Below are 22,815 nucleotides of genomic sequence, written 5' to 3'. Positions count from 1 at the left end.
ATCTCTGAGCGTTTCAGCTCATGGCATTTCAAAATGCTGATGAGTTCTTCTAAACTCATATTCTCAACGTCTCTCGTGAGCTCTATTGAAGTCACCAAAGGCATCCAACTTTCAGGAAGACACCTGATGACCCTTATGACATGATCTTTTGTTGTGTAGCTCTTGTTGAGAGGTCGTATGCCAGCTACAAGCAATTGAAATCTGGAGAACATTTCTTCAATGGACTCATTTGGCTCCATGATGAAGGATTCATACTTTTGGATCAAAAACAATGCCTTTGATTCTTTGACTTTCTTGTTTCCTTCATGAGACATCTTCAGAGAATCAAAAATGCCTTTAGCAAACTCACGATCGGTAATCTTCTGGTACTCCTCATAGGAAATAGCACTTAGAAGAATTGCTCTTGCTTTGTGATGTTGTGAGTACAGCTTCTTTTGTTCTGCAGTCATCTCTGACCTTGGGATCTTCTTGCCATCTGCATCAACTGGACGCTCATAGCCATCCACAATAATATCCCAGAGATCTGCATCGAAACCCAGAAAGAAACTTTCCAGTCTATCTTTCCAATATTCGAACCTTTGACCATCGAACATAGGAGGCTTTGCGTTGTAACTGTAACACCCCAATTCTAAACGGTATATGTATTGCAAATATCAGAGTGATAAAAATTCTAACACTCATGGGGCATTACATAATCACTTAAAACATTATCATAATGCTCCTGTAACAGATACATAGCACATAAACTTTGAGATGAACTCATAAATAAACTTAAATGCTCTTGTGACAGTTAATTAGTCTTTGAACTAGTTCACTTTGACAAATAGTTATGCAGCGAATCCAGTGTCTTTAAAACTTAAAGAAAACATAGTATCTTGCCCACAACTTAAAACAGAAACAACTTCTCAAATAACAACTTAATTCAAATTATAACAGAAGGAAAACAAGCGTCCATTTCCCCCCCGAGTGCTACGTATCAGAGCAAGGACTCCAACTCGAAATAAAGGCTATAGACTACTCCTCCTAATTACCTGCACGTTACCAACAAGGGTAACATTCAAACAGAAGGGGTGAGATATCGAGTATCATAAATATAAGAATGACAATAAATATGCTAGATTAATGCCACACCACTTCTTTTTATATTCATATAGCTCAGTTACTAAAACAGTCACAAATAACGTCATCGACTCGGATACAATTCGAACACAACAATGACTATGCATATGTATGTGGTACCAACAGGGCTTCAGCCCTCATCACGAATTGCCAATTATTGGAGGCACAAGGCATAAGCCTTCATCACAAATCGCCAATACAGGCCATCACAGAGTATGCAGATGCTATGCGACTCAAAAGGACGTATACATCTCATAATCATCACTTCAACATGAGGCATTGCGCCTATATCACTACATCACTAACATCGCTTAAAACAACACAATTCAGCACACATGCATTTTTATCAACTATACAATTACCCTGACATCTTAGGCAATTTTGGCACCAAATCAATGAAACAACTCACTTAAGCATGCAATCATGGAAGAAGCTATCACATATGGTAAATAAATTATGGATTTCATGCTAAAGGTGTTCAGCCACATGCATCATTCTCATAGCTAATACATGGAACATAAAGACACTAACTTTCATACAACATGTAAGCTAAATCTAATTATATTTCCAAAACAATCAGAATTTCCGTAATCTGGAAAAACAGCAGGAACACCAGCCACTAAAAGCGGTCTCCTGAATTCGTTACTGAACCAAAAATCATGTATTTTATATGCCTAGAAAGCTAACTTAAAGTCCTACAATTTCTTAGTTGATCACATCTTCATTTGAGCACTCTAACTGGGCGAAAACAGGTCTCGAAGTGTACTGTCCAGCCCAGGAAATTTTGGATAGCAGCACAGCATCATCAAATCCGTGCATAAATCATATAGCAGTTCAGGAATTACGCTCACAGCAGAAACATATTTCAGTAGAGATAACCTACAGGATTCGTTACTTGTTCAAAAATTACAAATGACCTCAATTTGAAAAGCTAACAGAAAACTCTACCTCTTTCTAGTTCATCAAAGAATTTTCTGGGCACATTAACAAGGTGAAAAATCACGTTGAAGTTCACTGGCAGAGATAGCAGATACAGAGCGCAGAAAAACATGGTTTACTAAACTGAACTTACAGACCTCGTCTCTCAACCAAAAATTATGTACCATATCATTCCAGAAAGCTCTTTCAAAGGCCTACACTTTCTCAGTTCAACGCAACATTATTCGAGCACTCTAAACAGGCTCTAAAAGGCTTCGAAAGTCACGGTTCATACCAGGAAAATGACCAGTCCGTTTTATGTTCCAAAATAAGTGATTAAAGTTGTTTCTCATCAAACAAGACACAAAACCTAACAAGCATGCTACCTAACAGTCCTTATGTGCGTGATCATAAAGAAAATCAAAAGGAAACCTCAACCCAAAACTCCTAGCATACTATGGTTCTGCCCTCACCCCGTTCAATCACACAAAAGAAAATCCCAAAATCAATGGATTTCAAATCAGATTTCCAGAACATCATTAACAGAAACAATTCTACATCTCCCAAATCCCTAATATCATTCACCATAATTCCATTAGAAACTCAAAATCCCACCCTTACCTTTGGATTGAGTGCAGCTCCCCGTTCCCGATCGAATTCTCCGAAGCCGATCCGCTCTCCATCTCTTCCTGCTACTTCACGCACAACCTTCTTTTTTTTTTTTCTCCTTCTTTCACGCGTCCTCTTCTTTCTTATTTTTTTTTTCTTTAGCTGCTTCCCCATCCTTATTAAACCATCTAAACCTAATTCCTCAAGGGCTAAACTAAAAATCCTAAAATCTCTCCTAGTCCTTGTCTCTATTTTTAATCCTAACTTTCACCCCCTAGCTCTCTTCCATTTCATAAAACACACTCAGCATCACAAAAAAATTATTTTATTTCATTAAAGTATTAATATATCACCTATTAAACCCCCATACAATATAATCTTAATTAAAATAAAATACCAACATTATTTTAATTAAAAACGGGGTGTTACAGTAACCATCTCTTTGAGTTTCACTGGTGGTGGCAGCCATTGTTTTTCACACCGGCCCGGATCACTGAACACTGTTAGGTGTGGTAATCAGAACTTGCGCTATGATACCAATTGAAGGTATGAAAAACGGTAGAAAGGGGGGGGGTTTGAATAACGTTTTCAGAACAAAACTTCCACCTTAAAGATTTTGACAAATCTTTTGAGAACTTAAGTGCTAAAGATAAGAGATAGAAAAGCACACAAGGATTTTATCCTGGTTCACTTGATAAATCACTCAAGCTACTCCAGTCCACCCGTTAAGGTGATTTCTTCCTTCTTAGAATGAAGGCAATCCACTAATCAGGTAAGAGTTACAACTGCACTTGAAACCTACAAGTGACTAACAATTACACTGACTTAGCTTACACTAAGATTCACTCTCTTAGTCTTCTCTAGGATCCGATCAACCTTGATCTCCTAAAGGCAAACTATACAACTGTATATGAAGTTCTTGTTTACAAAGAAAGTGCTTCTAAAAAGCTTATAGTAAACACAATGAATTTCAAGATGAAAGAAAGCTTAGAATATTTTGAATATGTCTTGCGCGTGTATGTTGCTTCTACTTAGTTTCTTCGCCGCTTCTTTCAATCTTCAGCCTTTATATATACTCCAAGGATTAGGGTTGAGCGTTGCATGGGAAATGCTACCGTTGGAGGGCAGTTCTGGAAAATCCAGCTTCTGCTGTGGCTGAGAACGTTAGGTAGGTCGTCAGGAAGGTACACTTGCTTTTGTACTTGGATAGCGACTTGACCTTTTAACCTAGGAGACTTCTGATCAGGGGAATACTTCATATTGGAACTTGTGAAGCCGGTTGATCAGAGTCAGAGGGAAAGCACAGATCCTCTGACCATTGTATCTTCTGATTCTGAACTCAGAGGGAAGAACATGGCCTTCAGAGTTTCTTGCTTCTGGACTTCAGAGTTTCCACTATTCAGCTTCTGGATCTTCAGAGTCTTCTACACCATCAGAACATCTGAACCTTCAGTGTTTCTTGGTTATCAGAACTTCTGGATCTTCAGAGCTTCTAGCGACTGAGTCCACATCAGAGTTTGTATAGCTTCAGAACTTCTGAAGCTTTTCCACTGTTCATACTGAACATGGTGAATGCGAAAGCGTTGCTTGGGTCACTCTTTATACACAGTGCTTCTGATTTGTGTGAGATTGAGTTGAGGTCAGAGCCTGTAAATAGCACACTCAGAAAAACACGTTAGAGTACCACAATTGTTCATATCAAAAGGTTAACTTGTAATCATCAAAACATAGAGTTGTACTACTAGATCAAAACTTGATCTTACATGGTGGAAGTGGAAGAGGTGTGAATTGGGATGGAAGGAATGACAGTGGTAGCTGTTTGGATGGTTGATTTAGGAGCTTATGTTTCAGGTTGAGTGGGTGCTGTTTGGGTTGAGGTAGGCATGGAGGTAGATATAGGCAGGGGTTGTTCAGGAATAACTACTAAAGCAGAATCAGAGTTAATGCTTTCAGTAATTACCTTACTTGGACTTCTGATGGGAGTGGTTCTGGTGAGTTTTGCAACCCTTGCAGGATCAGAAGTGCTCTTTGATCTTCTTTCCCTTTGTGCCTCTGAAGCAAGGTCAGATGCCTGCTTTGATTCTGCCTCTTTCTGCTGAAGGGGACCCGTCAGAGACAGTCTCTTTCTCTTCACTAAGGGTACTTCATCAGAAGCCGTGGATTCTTCAGCTTCTGAAGATTCCCTTATAACCGAAGCACATCCTGGATGATCTCACAGTCATCCTGCTCATCTTCTTCCTCAAAAATAACTTTTTGCCTCTTGGCTAGAGGGACATCATCATCTTCAGTCTCCTCACTTGAGGATTCTTCCAAGGAGTTCTCAGAGCTTTCAGATTCAGATAGTTGAGGTGATTGCACTGAGGTTCTCTTAGGAGGTCTTTCTGGTTGTACAATAAAAAACTAATATCCTTATGAATTCAAGCACAATGTGTTTGCAGGCACTCTGGTGTTGGCGAAACCGCTAATGAATCAGTTGCTTGAAATGGTTAGATTTAGTGCTGAAATGGTTTGAAGTTCCCAGGATAGTATAATCACTGATGAGTACATTGATAGAATTAAGCTATACTGATTTATAATTATATCCTACTACTTTGTGTATCATTCTACCATGATTATACTCTTTCAAAGCATTTCACATTTGCGTTTGCATATTGTTTAAAAAAATTGACTTCAAGTCTCATATTTAACAATCCATTTTAAGCTATAAAAATTTATTATTATAAAGCATTCAAAGTCATTTAATACTTATCTAGGAAAACTGATTTAATAAGATGTGACCGTTTAAAAAAATATTTTTAAATTCATAATTTTAAATTTGTACATGTGATTCAATAATTTTACTTTATCCATAAAAATTAAACCCCTAATTGAGGTAATTATGTTTTATGTTTAAACAATTATTAGTTTAAAAACTTCAAAAAAATTGTTATTTTAAAATATTAACACTCAAGGGCTATATTCTTACATTATTTTTATTTTATAAATATTACTATACTTTCAACGAGTCTACATTTATAATAGTGACCCTTAAAAATTAAAATGATATATTAATTTCATTGAACACTTAGTTAATTTAATCAATTACATATGTAGCATTATAAATATCCAAATACTATTAAGTAGTCTTGAATATGCTTATAAAAAAAAGTAGTCTTGAATGTACTAATTTAATTCTTCAAAAAAAAATACTAACTTATTTTTTTGTTTACAACTAATAGAGAAGGGTAGGTGCACTAAATTATTCCCAAAGAAATTTAAGAACACCATACCTATTGATGAAGAAGGCTACCCCCCAGTATAGAAGAAGGTAAACACGAATTGTAATCAAGAAAAAAAAAAACATTGAAATTGATACCAATTTTAACAAATATAACTTCGTGACAAAATGAAAGATAACTCAGAAATGTTATTTCTTACAATTGTAATCTGCATGCGGCATGTTTTACATTGCAGGTATGTTGTGTCTTACAATCTCACACTCCTTATAAGGTATCCAGCTCACATTAATGTGAAGTACTGTAACAAGTCCAATGCTATAAAATATTTGTTCAAATATATCAACAAAGGCGCAGACCGAGCAATGTTTGAAATTTCAAATAAGGACAACGATGCTCAAGCGAAAGAGCCAGTGGATGCGGTAAAGTTATGATTGTCGTTATCTTTCTCTGTGTGAGGCAGCTTGGAGAACATTTGATTTTACCATACACAAACGATGGTCGTCGGTGCAAAAACTAAAATTTCATCTTCCAAATGAATATTTGGCATATTATAATGATGATGAAGACGTTGGAGATGTTCTAGAAAAGAGTCGTACAAAATCCACAATGTTTATGACTTGGTTTGCAGCTAATGAAAAATATCGGGACGGGCGGAATCTAACATATGCTGAATTTTCCAGTAGATTTGTTTATCATAAAAAAGATAGAATCTGAAAACCAAGAAAAAAAGGTTTTAAAATTGGCATACTGCAATATATCCCTCTAGGCATCAAAGAGTTATATTACATGAGAATCCTACTTACTATGCTAAAGAGTTGTACATCATATAGAAGTATGAGAACGGTGAATGGAATAACATATGATACTTTTAAGATAGCATGTGATCAATTGAGGTTGCTAACAAATGACAAAGAATATATAGATGCAATTAAAGAAGTCTCTAATTTAGCTTATAAAGAACAAATGAGTAAACTCTTTGTAAGAATATTAATGATTAATTCAATCTCAAAGTCTAATGATGTTTGGGAAGCATGTTGGCTTTGACTTCTCTTATTAGAAGGCATTCTACACAACAAAAGAAAAATATTTCATGATTCAGGTATGTAGGTTTTCAAGTTATATTATTAAGATTTGAAATGTTGCTATAATAATATAATTATTTCTTCAGATTTAATTTAAATGAAATTCAAGAGTTTAGAGAATGACGTTGCGCATGATAATTATGCGAAATGTGTGAACATCATTAGTTATATTCGATACAGTTAAAAAACATTAGTTAATCTTCATTCTCGACTGTTGGACTACGAATCGCAGTTGCTTTAAAGGTATAATATGAAGAGTTGCTTAGTATCCTTACACCGGAGCAAAAGTCTGTATATGATAAGGTTGTCACATTTGTGTTGTCAAACTTAGGAGGCTCCTACTTTTTATATGGCTATGGTGAAACCGAAAAGTCTTTTGTTTGGAACACTTTATCTACGTCACTTAGATCTAGAGAACTAATTGTTTTTAATGTTGCTTCCAGCGGCATAGCATCATTACTCTTGCCAGAAGGCAGAACAACTCATTTTAAATTTTGCACTCTATTAGATGCTACAAAGACCTCAATATGTAATATAAAGCAGGGAAGTCTAGGAGTAAAGCTTATGCTTAAAATAAGCCTTATTATATGGGATGAAGCTCCAAATGTTGAAAAAGTTTTGTTTCGAAACTCATTGACGTTACACTTCGAGATTTGATGAGGTTGAAAAATGAAGACAACGTACATAACTTTTTGGAGGAAAAATAGTAATACTTGGAGGTGATTTTAGACAAATACTACCTGTAATAACTAGAGGAAGCAAACAGGAAGTTGTGGAAGCTACAATAAACTCTTCATCATTGTGGAAGCATTTTAAAGTTATGAAATTGTCTAAGAACATGCGTCTAACCGCAGGTGAGACGACTGATGAAGCAAAATAAATCAAAGAGTTTGCAGATTGGATTCTTAAAATTGGAAATGACGATCATCTTGATTCAAGAGCATGAAAGTATAATGTTCAAATCTCGCCAGATCTGCTCATCCCAATTAGTCCCGACCCATTAATGGAATTGATTAAATATACATATCCTGACCTTCCACACAAAATGAAAGACCCGCAATTCTTTCAAGATACAACAATATTGGCCCCTACACTGGAAGCAGTTGAAATGATAAACACTTACATGATTTGCATGGTAGCTGCACCATAACATGAATATCCGAGCTCCGACTCTGCCTTGCGATCCGATGAGGATTCTGAAATCTGGGGTGAGTGGTTTACCACAGAATTTTTGAACGACACTAAAAGTTCAGGAATCTCTAACCACAAACTATTATTAAAGTAGGTACTCCAATCATGCTTTTGAGAATTATAGACCAAGAAGCAGTTTTACACAATGGAACCAAGTTAATTGTGGATGAACTTGAAGAACGTGCTATTAGTGCAACTGTTATCATAAGAACAAATGTTAATGACAAAGTACACATTTCAAGAAGGAACCAAGTCCATTCTAATTCTAAATTTCCAATTAAATTCAGAAGAAGACAGTTACCAATTGTAGTATGCTTCGCGATGACCATAAACAAAAGCAAGGACAAACACTATCTCAGGTTGGGCTCTTCCTTCTGAGGTCTATCTTCACTCATGGTCAATTATATGTACCTCTCTCTACAATACGCTCAAGAAAGGATCTTAAACTTTTTATACTGGATGTAGAGATGACACCCGCACGGGGTGGGGGGGATGGAGTATGGGGAGTACATCCCCTCTCCCCATCCCCGCGTCCCTTCTCTGTCTTATCCCCACTCTATATCCCCGTGGCGGGGTGAATTTTCATCTCATCTTCACCTCCCCACAGGTCCCACGGATCCCTACAAGGATCATTAATATATCATTAAAAATAAAATAAAAAAATACATAAATTTATACCAGGACCACAAATGTTTAAATATAGAAACCACATATTTTTTACCTCAATAACATCTTCATCTTCATTAAAAATATGTTGTTCAAACTAAAATTTTGAAGTACCTAATCGGCTACGTTTATGATCCTTTATATTTTTTTATTAGTTATTAAGGGTATTATTGAATTTTTACCTATGTACATGGGGCGGGGAGGGTGATCCCCAACCCTATCCCCAAATTTGTCTCGGGGGGATTTCGTCCTCACCCCCACCCTCACGGGAGAAAATTCCCCAAGATAGGGTCCCCAAATGGGGTAATCCCCACAGGGATCCCCACACACACAAGTGAAAATTGTCATCCCTAACTGGATGAGTCGGGCAAACACTAGACCAATACTGTAAATGTAGTGCTTAAGAATTTTTTTGAAATTGTTTGATATATACAACACAATTTCATTTTTTTATTTCATTTTTCTCTTCATATATTATTATATGGTTAACTTATACACGATTGACTTATTTATAATTTAAATTATATATATGAAAACTAATTTATTTATTAAAAAATATAACATAAAATTCCGTGCAACGTACGGATTATCACACTAGTTTAGCTTTTATAATTTTATGGGTTCACAAATATATTGAAGATTCTCGTGAAGCCACAATTTTTACTAGGAAGGGCATGTTAAATTCTAAGACTTTTGCTCTAAGCAAATAAATCTTTAAGTAGTTGGCTCATCAAATTTTACTACTTATATGGAAAAAAATTGTTGAATTTACCTGAGAGTGCAACAAGATCCGTGGTGGTGAGACCCTGGATTGCAAAAGCATTTTTGAGCTGGTCCACTGTGAAGGCTAATCCTGGAATATTTTGATCGGTGAGTAACTTATTTGCCTTCAAGCTGTCCCTTCTTCTCAGTGGAACTTGTCACGTGGGACTGATAAGTGTCATTTCTACGTATATTTGAATTCATTTTAGGCACTTATCTTAAGTGATTCATGAGAAATCCTTATTAGTTCTCCTCATCTTGATTGGAATTTGTTATTTGATTGAGAATTAAGCTCAAATGTGTTTTATGATTGATTATATTCTCAAATTTTGATGTAGGGTCTAAGTTCTCAAGGAAAAATGTATATTTTCATGAGACTTGAAGAATTTTTGAATCATCAAGGTGCCCAGCGCTTGTCAGTGGCCGCCCAGCGCCTATGACGGTTCCAGAAACCCAACCTTGAAGTAACTGGGCGCCCAGCGCCCATAAAGGGGCGCCCAGCACTCTGCACAGATGCAGAAATCATTATAAAAGGATTTTTCTTCAGTTTCAAAAGAAAACTCGATCTTGATCAGAACAGAACCCAAACAGAGGGGAAACACAAGAGAAACATGGAGAGAGGCTTAGGAGGCTAGAGAAGAGGCTTGGACATCGGATTCGGCGGCGAGACATCGCGACGGTTTCGGTTCTTCTCATTCTTCTTCTCTATTTGTAAAGTTATCCATGAAAATGGATAGCTAATCTCTCTCTTTTGTTGGGGTTTGATGTAATTGATTGATACTTATATTTTCTATTTGATTCTCCTTGATATAAATCATGTTCTTTGTTTATGAGTTAGTGATTCTCTCTTGATCTTCATGTTATGTTTTAGTTTGCGCATCTAGAACATATATGCTTGATTCGGCGTGAGAGCGAGAGCTATATCGCCTAGAGTCCGAACTAGAGTTAATCACCTAATAATCCTAATTGCTAGACATAGAGTTAGGTATGTTAGTCACTTAAACACCTAAGCTTCATGATAACTATCTTTCTTAATCATGTGAGACATCAATGTTTAGGATTAGAGAGTTATTGCTATCCACTCATGCGAGACATCGATGATGTAGGGTTGAACTGGTGTAGATGAGTCATAAGCATAGACTTGGTTGTATTTGAATCACTAGAAGGCACAGAGGTCATTCAATGAAATCTCATCCCAACCATTCCTCATATCTGTTGTTTCTCTGTCATTTTATCTGTTTTCCTATTTACTTTTATGTTTTTAAACAAAAATCAAACTATTGTGCAACCATCATTTAAGCTTGATAACTATTGAACGGCATAAGTATTACACCTCCCTGTGGATACGACAAAACCCTTTACTATACTACAATTGAGTCTTGAGAGATTCAAACGTAGAGTGGTAAAAAATCTTTCAACAGGGACCTCCTCCCTGTAAATATATATACAAGTCGCCATTTCTTTTAAATAATAAATTAGTCAAAAAATTAGAACAAAAATGATATAGGAAAAAAGGCAAGCAATTGTGGGAAATAGTCTATAGCTACCCTTACCACAATAGAAGCAACTTGCGCAGATAACGCAAGAATGCCAGCACGTGAGATTGTAGCTGGACATGCCGCTTCCACCGCACGCTTAATATCATTCACCACATTCAACCCCCTCACTATGTACATGTTGGGAAATGCACCTTGCTCACTTTGTATCTTGGCAGTTTCGACCAGCAATACTGATCCATCGCATCCCTATAGTCACAAACATAAAACGCAATAATTGTTAACACTTATTTTATTTCAGCCTTATCTTTTAATATCATATAAACTTGTAGTTTAAATAAATTAATACTAAAAAGATTACCTGAACGAAGCAATCAAAGAAGTGAAGCTTCAAGAGACTTACAGCGATGCGTATATCAGTCTTAACGGCGGTGAGGATCACGCCGGATAGGGTATGGTACAGTTGGGGGCATGTGTCTTTGTAATAATCGGGACTGAGCAAGTCAGCAGCAGCAGTCCCATTTGGGACTGGGACTGCTACATGGATCAGTGAAGCACATAATATGATCAATCCCGTAATAGCCCGCCACATTATTACAGCCATAACTCTCTGAATGAATTGAGGTCTAAACTGAATCTGATTTCCTATTCGAAGAGGAAGTGTGGATAAATGGGGGTGGCAAGGAAATTATGAGGTCGGGTTCACTGTGAAGGCAGCTTATGAATTGTTATATATATTAATCTTGGCTTGCCTAGAAAATCATAGAAGTTCCTAGGTGGTAAAACTTAATGGTGAAGGCTTTGAATATTCAAAGATATATATATATATATATATATATATATATATATATATATAGGGAGCATATCAGGTGAGAGGAGTGATTTATAATGAGAGATGAGAGGAATAATTAATAACCCTTGGATCAAAATAAATGGTTCAGATTAATTCTCACTTTTAAGTTCTCACGTGACCACCTCTCTCTTCAATTCATTCTTTTCACACATACGCACACCATCGTTCGTTCTCTCCCCAAAAACACGACTCGTGAGTTCACTTCATCTTCTCCGTCGCCGGGCAGAATTACACGACCCGTCACTGCCTTCTTCTCCGACGATTTCACTTCATCCTCTCGCCGTCGGGCAACGTCTCCTTCCGTCCTCGGCCACGACGACGTTTCTGCCCACTCCACCCTCGCAGCGTTTCGGAGGACCAAGGCTCTATTTCGCTCCACCGTCCTTTCGAGTGATGATCAAGTTTTATTCCCAGGTTTCCCCCTTTCGATTTTTTAACATCTTCCACTGAACTTCATTGCTTTTCATTGCAAAATCTGAGTAAAAGGGTATTAAGTTACATTAATGCTTCCAAAATTGACTGTTTCTTGGCTGAAAATGTTCCCACTGTATGCATTTTATATATTTCAATTGACTCTTATCTTTGTAATGCATCCCACGTATATGCCCTTTTTGAATAATCTCATCCCACTTGTTCTGAATTAGTTATTATTTTCTCAATTTTAATTGGTAAATACAATGAGCTAATTGGGCGACATTGCTATATGCAGGAATGAGTAGAATTGTATCCCCATTAAGGATGGATTCTGCCCTCAACAGCTCAATTGAAGAGGTACAAAGCTCTCTACACTATGTTACTATATTCAGTTTTGTGTAATTAAGTTATTTTTTCTTATATGGTAATGTTTTTTAGGAAAACGAATGGGTGCCAACTTGTGCTGAAGAATTAAAGCCGAAGGTTGGACAACAATTAAATACATTAGAAGAAGGTGAAGAGTTTTACAAAAGGTATGCACATAATGCTGGATTTAGTGTTCGCTGCTCATCTGAAACTAAAGACAAAAATGGCGTGAAGCGCTGGAAGTATTTTGTTTGCTCAAAAGAAGGTTACCTACCAAATAAGACAGAAAGTGTGGTGCAAAGTGAATCCACAGTTAAGCTTAAGGCTAGAAGAAGGAGTCTAACAAGAGAAGGATGCTATGCAAGGGCTGTTTTCAAACTGGTAGAGGAAGGTAAATATGAACTTAATAAATTTCATGAAAGTCATACACATGCACTTGCTTCACCTATGAAGAGACAATTTTTACGATCAGCAAGAAAAGTGAATCCTGTGCACAAGAGTTTATTGCGTGCATATAATAGAGCAAATATTGGGCCTTCGAAAACTTACCACTTGTTGAAAGAGCAATTTGGGGGTTATCAAAATGTTGGATGCACACAAAGAGATCTTCAGAATTACTCAAGAGATTTAAAGACTTTAATTAAAGATTCTGATGCTCATGTATTTATTGACAACTTTAGAAGGAAGCAAGAATTAAATCCATCCTTCTATTATGCTTATGATGTAGATGGAGAAGGTAGATTAAAATGTGTTTTTTGGGCAGACGGTCTTTCTAGAAAAAATTATTCTTTATTTGGGGACGTTGTTTCATTTGATACTACTTATGAGACAAATAGATATTCAATGATTTTTGCACCATTTACTGGAGTAAACCATCATAGGCAATGTGTTACTTTTGGAGCAGCATTTTTAGCAGATGAGAAAGCTGATTCATTCATTTGGTTGTTTGAAAAATTTTTAGAAGCCATGGGTCACCATCAACCAAACCTTATAATAACAGATCAAGATCCTGCAATGAAAGTAGCTATAGAGAAGATTTTTAATCATTCTGCTCATAGATTTTGTATGTGGCACATTATGAAGAAAGTTTCTGAAAAAGTTGGTGTTTCATTGAATGCCAATGAGGAGTTCAACACTGATTTCAAGTCATGTATTTGGAGATCGGAGACAGCAAATGAATTTGAAACAACATGGAAATCTATCATTATTAGATTTCAATTACAAAAGAATGATTGGCTCTCACATATGTATGATATTCGAAGCATGTGGATCCCAGCTTACTTTAAAGATATTTTTTTAGCTGGGATATTGAGAACAACCTCAAGATCAGAAAGTGAGAATTCTTTCTATGGTAAATTTTTGAATCCTAATGTTAGTTTGGTTGAATTTTGGATGAGATTTGATTCTGCTATCGAAGCACAGAGGCAAAAGGAACTACTTGCAGATAATGATTCACTTCACTCACAACCAAAACTGAAGTTGAATCGCAATTTAGAAAAGCATGGATCAAATGTTTATACTCATGAGAACTTTTATAAGTTTCAGAAAGAGTTATGGATTGCATGTGTGGATTGTGGAGTTGAAAGCAAGAAAGAGGAGGGTGGACTGGAAATATTGCATATAATCGATAACAGTCACGCCAATGCTAAAATGCGAGAAGTGGCTTATAATCCTTCTAATCACAATGCAGAATGCTCTTGCAAAATGTATCAATCTCAAGGAATACCTTGTAGACACATACTTTGTGTTCTAAAAGGGAAAGGATTAAATGAGATCCCAAGTAATTACATTTTAAATAGGTGGACTAAGTTGGCAAATAGAAAACCTATTTTTGATACTGCTGAGAATGCATTGGAAATGTGTTCTAAACCAGAAAATGAGAGGAAGATCATTTCAGATGTATGGGATCACTTATTCAAGTGTGTGGAGAAGGCGGGAAATAGTAAAGAAAAATTGCTTTTCGTGATGAATGGAGTTATTGACATTGAAAAGCAATTGAACGAGTTTGAAGAGAATCCTGAACAAGATATGGCTGATGACTTGCAAACTTTTGTTGGATCCAATATTCCTAAAGAAGTGGAAATCCTTCCCCCACGGGTTTCAAAAACAAAGGGAAGTGGAAGACGAATCAAAGGTGGAAAAGAGAAGGCTGTAGAACAACAACAGAAAAGAACAAGGCTTTGTAGAACTTGTGGCGAACATGGAATTCATGACAGTCGTAACTGTCCCTCAAAAGCATCTTCCTAGTTTTGGTAAGAAACTTTCGTATATGATTTCAATTACTTCTTTCTGCTTTTTTGTTCTTGTTTTTTAAAAACTTTCTAACTAAGAATCTTGTTTGTTATTAAACAGGGGATTTTGTGTTGCTTCTTCTTATTTCACATGCAAATAGATGTGTTTGTTGTCAAAAGGGAAGAATGGCATGAAAAGAAGACGTAAAAGAGAACTCAATTCAAGTAGAAGAAGTCAATTCAACCTTCAAGTTTGGACATTTTGGAGTTTAAAAGAACACGTCAATTCAATGTTTTAAATAGGAAATTGATTTTGGATTTTTCATTATGTTGTAGACAATGGTGATAGCTCATTGAAGATGAATTGTATTCAGGGATCTCATGCTATGGATCATTTAGTTTAGTAGCTTTGTTTAGAGTTGAAGTTTGAAATAATTGCTTCTCATGTGTTATTGAGACTGATACATTGACCATGTGCTAGAAGTGCAGATTATGAATTAGACTTGCCAGAACTTCTCTTCATCCCAGTATTTATGCATTCCTCTGTACTAGCAGAGTGTATATTTAGATTTAAGGTAAATTTATTGATGATCTGGGACAAATGAAATGAAGTAAAAGTTTTCAAAGTTGCTCCATAATCATTTGATATTGGGGAAGCAAAACAACTTTCACAGTTATGGGCAAAAAGAAAAAATTAACATCCATTTCATTACAAAATCATAACTTGAAATCATTAGTCACTTGATACAACATAAGCAACTTTCACATTTGTGGATCAATATTTATAAAGACTGGAAACTTTTTTTTTTGATAAACAAAATTGTATTAAAGAGGTACTAGGGGTACCTCAACCCATGGTGTGTACAAGGGACTCAAGTAACAGAGAAACAAGAGAAGAACCAGAAAAATATGTTACAAAAAAGACAGCAGCCTATTGTTGTTCAGCAATCATGGGGAATACACTTATAACCCAGCAGATCAATTCATGGGGAATACATCTCATGGGGAGACCACTGTATAAACTAATACATTGTCACCAAGTATAAACCAATTCATAACCTAATACATTGTCACCAAGTATAAACTATCAACATTAGTTAACTGTCATAGGACTCTTCCATTAGCTTCCAAAGATGCACCATTGCATTAAATCACTTCAATCTGAGATGCTGATTCATTCTCTAAGGCTTCATTGAATCACTTGAATCTGACCACTAATAGCATCACACAAATTGCAAAATTCGTGAGGAAATTTGTATGTGCAAAAAAAAATTAAAGCAAGTTATGCAAACCAACATAACACAAATTTCACATGTAGCCAAAAATACTCCGTAAATAAGCTCCAAGGAAATATATCTGCAAAAAACACAGATAAAGATAATAAATTAGAATCAGCAATGGTAAATAATGGGTACCCGAAAATAGTGAAAAGTTACGATTTTTGAAATAGAAAAGGAGAAAGGAGGCACAAATAATGAATTAGAATCAGCAATGATAGATAATAGCTTCTTCAGTGACTGTGGCTCTACGGGTTCCACCACCTCCATCTTCGACCACCTAAAGCTTTAGGGTTTTCAGATTGAATTGAATTGAACTGAAGTGAACACGAAAACCGTGTTTGCCTTTGCTTCCAACAGCTAGAAGAAACTCGAATAAACACAGAACCAACCCATATTCGTCAGCAATAGAGGGAAAGGGAAGAACAGACTTGAATCTGATGCAGGATTGGAAGACGGGGAGGGAGAGGGAGAGAACGAACGATGGTGTGCGTATGTGCGAAAAGAATGAATTGAAGAGAGAGGTGGTCACGTGAGAACTTAAAAGTGAGAATTAATCTGAACCCTTTATTTTGATCCAAGGGTTATTAATTATTCCTCTCATCTCTCATTATAAACCACTCCTCTCACCTGATATGCTCCCTATATATATATATATATATATATATATATATATAAAGTATATATATATATATATATATATATATAAAGGAGACTTGAGTTTTGTTGCACTCCTTTACATTAAATGCATTAAATGATGAAACATTTCTTTTGTATATTAATACCTTAAATAATAAAATAATAAACTAATTAAAATTTTGGAAGTCCTAATTTATTCTACTACCTACTAAAATGTAAAACACACTTTAACCCTTTGTATTAAATAAATTAAATTAAAATATTGAAATTGAATAAAATTTTCTAAGTCATTAGCTATCCAACTACATACTAAAATGTAAAACTCAATTGAATTTTTGTTAAAAATACATAAAGAAAATGAAAAATCTCATTAGTATTATATACATTAAATTAAAACTTATCAATAAAAATTTCAAATCAATAAGTTATTCAACTACAAACTAATTTTTACGTTTGTTGTATAAGATAGAACGTAACATGACAAAAGACTTCAGGACATAACTTTGTTCTCTAACAAAAAGTGTGTGTGCATGCGCGCGCGCGCGTGTGTAAATTAAAATACTTTAACATCAAGAATCAAAATTAAATAATAATAAAATATGAATTATTAGTAAATAATTTAGACAAAACAATTTTAAAAAATTAAATATATTTTTTGATCTATTATATATCAGTAGTGCAAATGACTTGAGAAGGCATAACAGAGGAAACTAATTACACAAAACCTAAATAATTTTAAATTTAATAGATACTATTTTATGTTATTTAAGATTTTTATAAAGAGCTATTAAAGTTATAATTTATTTAAGATTATTTTTTTGTTGATAAAAAGTACTCGAATTATGTTATTATTATAATAAGGTCTAAAATAATACTAACATAAAGTAATACATATATAAGTAACTAATACAGTCCAAAACAACCAAAAGTAAGAGAAGGGGAAGCGAATGCCAGCATTGACAAAATCACACTGATGTCTGATCTCCCCATCACTGCCCGTTAGCACACCGATCCTACTGATCTTGATCATTGATTCAACAAATTGATCAAAGAATAGTCTTTGATCGCTACTGAAGTTGGAGACAAGCATGGAAGTATCTGCATTAGTGGATGAATACAACTCCTGATCCGTATGTAATAAACCCTGGTTTACCTGGAGGCCCATGTAATAACCGTTATCAAAATTATCTGGGGAAGAGAAGTCCAAATAGGTCTCGTAATTGGCTCCAGATCCATCTCGAGAACATAAAGCACGCAATGAATCTGAGTATGTGCTGTCCATACTGGGGTCAGGGTTCCCAGAGAAATCGTACAGACGGTCCATGAAAGTTCTGCAGTGAGCTCTTCCAATGGTATGGGCACCTAATTAAATACACAAATGAGATATAGGTCATCTATACAAAATTAAATTCATTTGCTGAAGACTTTTAATATATGCACACAATTTTTTATCTTATTTTTCTCTTAGAATTAGATCCTCGCCCACATTTAATATCCCTCCGGCCTTTCCCGCAAATTTTGTGGTTGTTCGATAATCCCAATAATAGTGAGTCATTAAAAATGTAATATGTTAGTTTTTTGAGCTCAAAATGTAATATGTTAGTTACTCATTACGTAGTTGTTCTTAATTATTTATATTTTTAAAACATTTGTAATATATTATATATTTTGAGGAAGAAACCGACGGACTTGTCTTTTTAGATTTATCTACTAATGGAAAACACCAGATTCTCTCTAATAAGTATTCTTTGGTGTTTCAAAAAAGAAAAGTATTCTTTGTTTCACATCCAAACAAACTACAAGTTAGAATTTAAAGAGAAAATATTTTATCTTGATTTGGATATGAAATCTAAGAATTAGATGATAAAAGTTAAAATGAAAAATATAAATTCTTCAGAAAAAAAAAAGTGCAAAAAATAAAATATTTATGAAGATTTACAAAATTACCCTCTTCTCTCCAAAAGTAGGTTATCTTGCTATTTTTTTGGTACCTAAGTTTCTTGCCCCAAATCACTTTGAACCTCAACTAAATAATGGTAGAAACACTCCTACGGCAGGTGAATTTGTTGAATTACTACAGGACTCAATACCAATATCTCTTTTTTTTTTAAACCATCAAATTTCAGAACTTCATTCCATGTCCTAGGAAAAGTGATTTTCGGTTCTCTCTCCCTGATAGATATAAAGGGCCATTGCTTGCATCCTCTTTGTGGTCAAAATCAATTTTTTGTTTTTGATTTTTCTTCTTCCTAGTTGCAAGATGGTTGTTTCGTTATTACTGGAAGTTGGGCAATACAAAGGCTGAGTCTCACAGGCAATGGACTTGTTCAGGGAGGTGAGGGCTGTTTGCGGCAGTAGTTCTATGGATGTGCTAGTGGTTTTGGATGGAACATGCGTTTTCTTTTTCCTTTGTGGGTACATAAGAGGACAAATTAGTAAAAGATGAAGATAACACTATTGATATATTGAAGATTCTCGTGAAGCCACAATTTTTACTAGGAAGGGCATGTTAAATTCTAAGACTTTTGCTCTGAGCAAATAAATCCTTAAGTAGTTGGCTCATCAAATTTTACTACTTATATGAAAACAAATTGTGGCAAAAAGATAATGAGTTTACCTGAGAGGGCAACTAGATCCGTGGTGGTGAGACCCTGGGCAGCAAAAGAATTCTTGAGATTGTCCACAGTGAAGGCTACTCCTGGAATATTTTGATTGACGAGAAACTTATTTGCCGTCAAACTGTCTCTTCTTCCCAGTGGAACCTGCCACGTGGGACCTCCTCCCTGTAAACATATATACAAGTCACCATTTATTTTAAACAATAAATTAAAGTCACCAAAATTAGAACAAAAATGATTTAGGAATAAAAAGCTTGGGAAATAATCTATAGCTACCCCTTACCACAACAGAAGCGACTTGCGCAGATAATGCAAGAATGTCAGCACATGATACTGTAGCCGGACATACTGCTTCCACCGCACGCTTAATATCATACACCACATTCAACCCCTCACTGTGTGCATGTTGTGAGATGCTCTTTGCTCACTTCGTATCTTGGCAGTTTCGACCAGCAATATTGATCCATCGCATCCCTATCGGTCACAAAGATAAAACGCAATAATGTTAACACTTATTTTATTTCAGCCTTATCTTTTAATATCATATAAACTTGTAGTTTAAATAAATAAATAGTTGAAAGATTACCTGAACGAAGCAATCAAGGAAGTGAAGCTTCAAGAGACTTGCAGCGATGCGTATATCAGTCTTAACGGCGGTGAGGATCACACCGGATAGGGTATGGTACAGTTGGGGGCATGTGTCTTTATAATAATCGGGACTGAGCAAGTCAGCAGCAACAGTCCCATTTGGGACTGGGACTGCTGCATGGATCAGTGAAGCACATAATATAATCAATCCCGTAATAGCCCGCCACATTATTACAGCCATAGGGGGAATTTGGGAGGCTTTTTGAGATGCCTGAACTAATATAAACGAAAGAGTTGGAAATCCTTTATTAGTCATGCTATTAATTCACTTTATTAGTGAGACTATTAATTCATTTTTCTGCTTTCTAAAAAATTAATTCATTTTTCTTACTTAACCTCTTCATCTTTCTTAGGCTCATAGCCTTATAACGCATCAGAAAGAGTTTGGTAAAACCTTAATTAAGTTAACATATAGAGAGGTAAAAAGCAAGATCAGATTTGGCATTTGTTTGCATTAATGTAGCTCAGGTCCAAGTGGGCCATTTTAGCTTCTGGACAATGGAGTACCATAAACTTTTGCATTCAGTCCTTCAGCCCCAGAAAATTTAGAATTTAAATTTTTTGGATGCACTTTTTGTTGTTCTCTTATCTAAGTACTAGAGGCCCTACCAATATACCACTTCCAAATACAATCTAATGATCTAATTGCACTGATAATTAATTTTAGTAAATTATAAACATGGCAAGTTGTGTGAACATTGGTTGGGTACTCATTAAAAAAAGTTCAAACTTTTTGAAAATGTATAAATCGATGTGTGGCTGTGTGGGGGCATTTCTTATATACGGGGCAATGAAATTCTTTTATTCTCAATACTATACATTTATTAGCACATCTTATGAAAATTTGGTGGGACATTTGACCCACCCTTAACCAACATACATCTGACACAAGAGCAAAGGGAAAGAAGCATATATATCATATCCAACCAAAAGACAAACATGCAAAAGTGAACGAAAGTCTGCAAAATGTTATTGTATTTGAAGCAAAATCATCTTTTACGTACCTTCACGTTTGTAAGATCCACGTTATTCTCCTTAAGGAATGACACGAATTCAAGAATTCTCCTGAAGCAAACACAACTTCTCTTAGAAGTTCAAATCATAGATGAAATCATAAACATTGCTGGGAATGGGAATTCGAGCGGGTTTTTATACAATGGACAAACAATGCGGGAGAATCCTCTATATATACTCTATAGTGTGTGTGTGTGTCACACCACTATTGCTGGGACCGACTGAACTTTCTAGACTATTTACTAATTAAGAATTTAATTAATTATTTGTAATTCAATCCCGTAATAGCCCGCCACATTGTTACAGCCATATACTCTCTGAATGAATTGAGTGGAAAAGTTGGAGCTGGTTCTCGGCAAAAATAAGGGAATTCCGCTGCTCTTTGTTTGAATATAGTTGGAAATTGTGCTCGACTTTTCTACACTAGAAGGGATGGATGTTGGCTTTTGAAGTTTGGTGGTTCTGTTATTAACAGAAAACGTAGAGAAGAAGATAGAAAAGTTTTATCTGATAGAAAATGAAAATGGTAGTTACAAAAGGTTCAACAACCTGTATTTATACTACAAAGATGCATACTAACTCTTCTCTTCTTTCTGTTATAACAGCCATAACCATCTACTCGTTTAAATGCTGAGCTGGCACTTTGGCTTTTGAAGTTTGGTCCATTATTGGTTCTGTTATGTTACTGTCACGCCAATATAATGGTTCCTCTTTTTCTTACTGCTATTAATTCATTTGTAATGTTTTTACTTTTTATATATAGACGAAAGATAGAGTTGGTACGTAAATCCTTTATTAGTCATGCTATTAATTCACTTTATTAGTCATACTATTAATTCATTTTTCTTACTTAACCTCTTCATCTTTCTTAGGCTCATAGCCTTATAATGCATCAGAAAGAATGTTGGAGGAAAGTAAGTGTGGTAAGAATGTTGGAGGTACCTGAGTACTTGCCAGTTATAGGATTTAAAAAATTAATTCATTTTTCTTACTTAACCTCTTCATCTTTCCCAAGTTATATATTTCACTATTCCTTAACTCCAAATTAAACTTATATTTCATATGCATGCTTATGTAATTATTAATATGTGGTGAGGTTATGGGAAAGTAAGTGCGGTAAGAATGTTGGAGGAAATTTTTTACGTGGAACTAAAAATGATCCTTGCTACCTATGCTTTACTTGCCAAATTAATATGGTAACGTATACAAAATGCTCTTTTCTAACTAGGGACTTCTCTTTGTATAGTAATACTTAATAGATGTAAAAAGATCCTGCATCAAGTTGCTATGCTTTACTTGCCAAATTAATCTGGTAACATTTAATTTCTTGTATATGGCACTAACATCTACTTTAGAATTGCTATGAGGTTAGTGGTGCATTCTCTCATTAGCAACGTTGTTTGACTGCAAGTGCTGTTGTAAAATCTTAAATCCAGCTGTCCACGCATCCACTTCAGAAAAGTTGTTGCATGCTGAGTGGTTTCGCCAAGGAGGTTCACCTCTCAGATTCCCTGTTGAGTGCTTTCGCCAATTATATCAGAAAGTACATGCTACACTGGTATTTGGATGGTGGTTGTGATCCCTAGTAATTTGTCTTCTTCTTTTAATATGTTGGCTTGGAAAAATGACATATATAGTTTTGAAGTTTTTGTCTGTGTGGTTTCTAGTTTCTCTGGAAAATTGTATTGGGTTCA

The 22,815-nt window shown here is 35.4% G+C and overlaps 2 protein-coding genes, 1 long non-coding RNA gene and 1 pseudogene across 4 annotated transcripts; 1 reads left to right on the top strand and 3 right to left on the bottom strand.

The window, feature by feature from the left end:
- Positions 1-666: 666 nt before the first annotated feature.
- On the bottom strand, positions 667-3,029 carry LOC130723867 (uncharacterized). Of its 2 annotated transcripts, none has more exons than XR_009014373.1 (2): positions 2,659-3,029; positions 667-1,031 (listed from the first exon to the last, which is right to left on the bottom strand). It is a non-coding gene; the product is annotated as an uncharacterized LOC130723867 (long non-coding RNA). The 2 variants fall into 2 exon arrangements; XR_009014374.1 differs by lacking the exon at positions 2,659-3,029 and adding an exon at positions 2,068-2,649.
- An 8,023-nt stretch (positions 3,030-11,052) lies between these two features.
- On the bottom strand, positions 11,053-11,653 carry LOC130725659 (peroxidase E5-like). The gene is made up of 2 exons (XM_057576868.1): positions 11,423-11,653; positions 11,053-11,310 (listed from the first exon to the last, which is right to left on the bottom strand). Exons 1-2 carry the CDS (start codon positions 11,651-11,653, stop codon positions 11,053-11,055), a joined length of 489 nt encoding a protein of 162 aa, XP_057432851.1.
- A 972-nt stretch (positions 11,654-12,625) lies between these two features.
- LOC130725658 (protein FAR1-RELATED SEQUENCE 5-like) lies at positions 12,626-14,941 on the top strand. Its single transcript, XM_057576867.1, has 2 exons — positions 12,626-12,685; positions 12,767-14,941. Exons 1-2 carry the CDS (start codon positions 12,626-12,628, stop codon positions 14,939-14,941), a joined length of 2,235 nt encoding a protein of 744 aa, XP_057432850.1.
- Positions 14,942-16,233: 1,292 nt separating this feature from the next.
- On the bottom strand, positions 16,234-21,242 carry LOC130725656 (peroxidase A2-like; annotated as a pseudogene).
- Between the last annotated feature and the right edge of the window lie 1,573 nt (positions 21,243-22,815).

The sequence above is a fragment of the Lotus japonicus genome, chromosome 6 (assembly GCF_012489685.1).
Source record: "Lotus japonicus ecotype B-129 chromosome 6, LjGifu_v1.2".
NCBI lineage: Eukaryota > Viridiplantae > Streptophyta > Magnoliopsida > Fabales > Fabaceae > Lotus > Lotus japonicus.
This window is presented reverse-complemented; position numbering and strand designations above follow the sequence as displayed.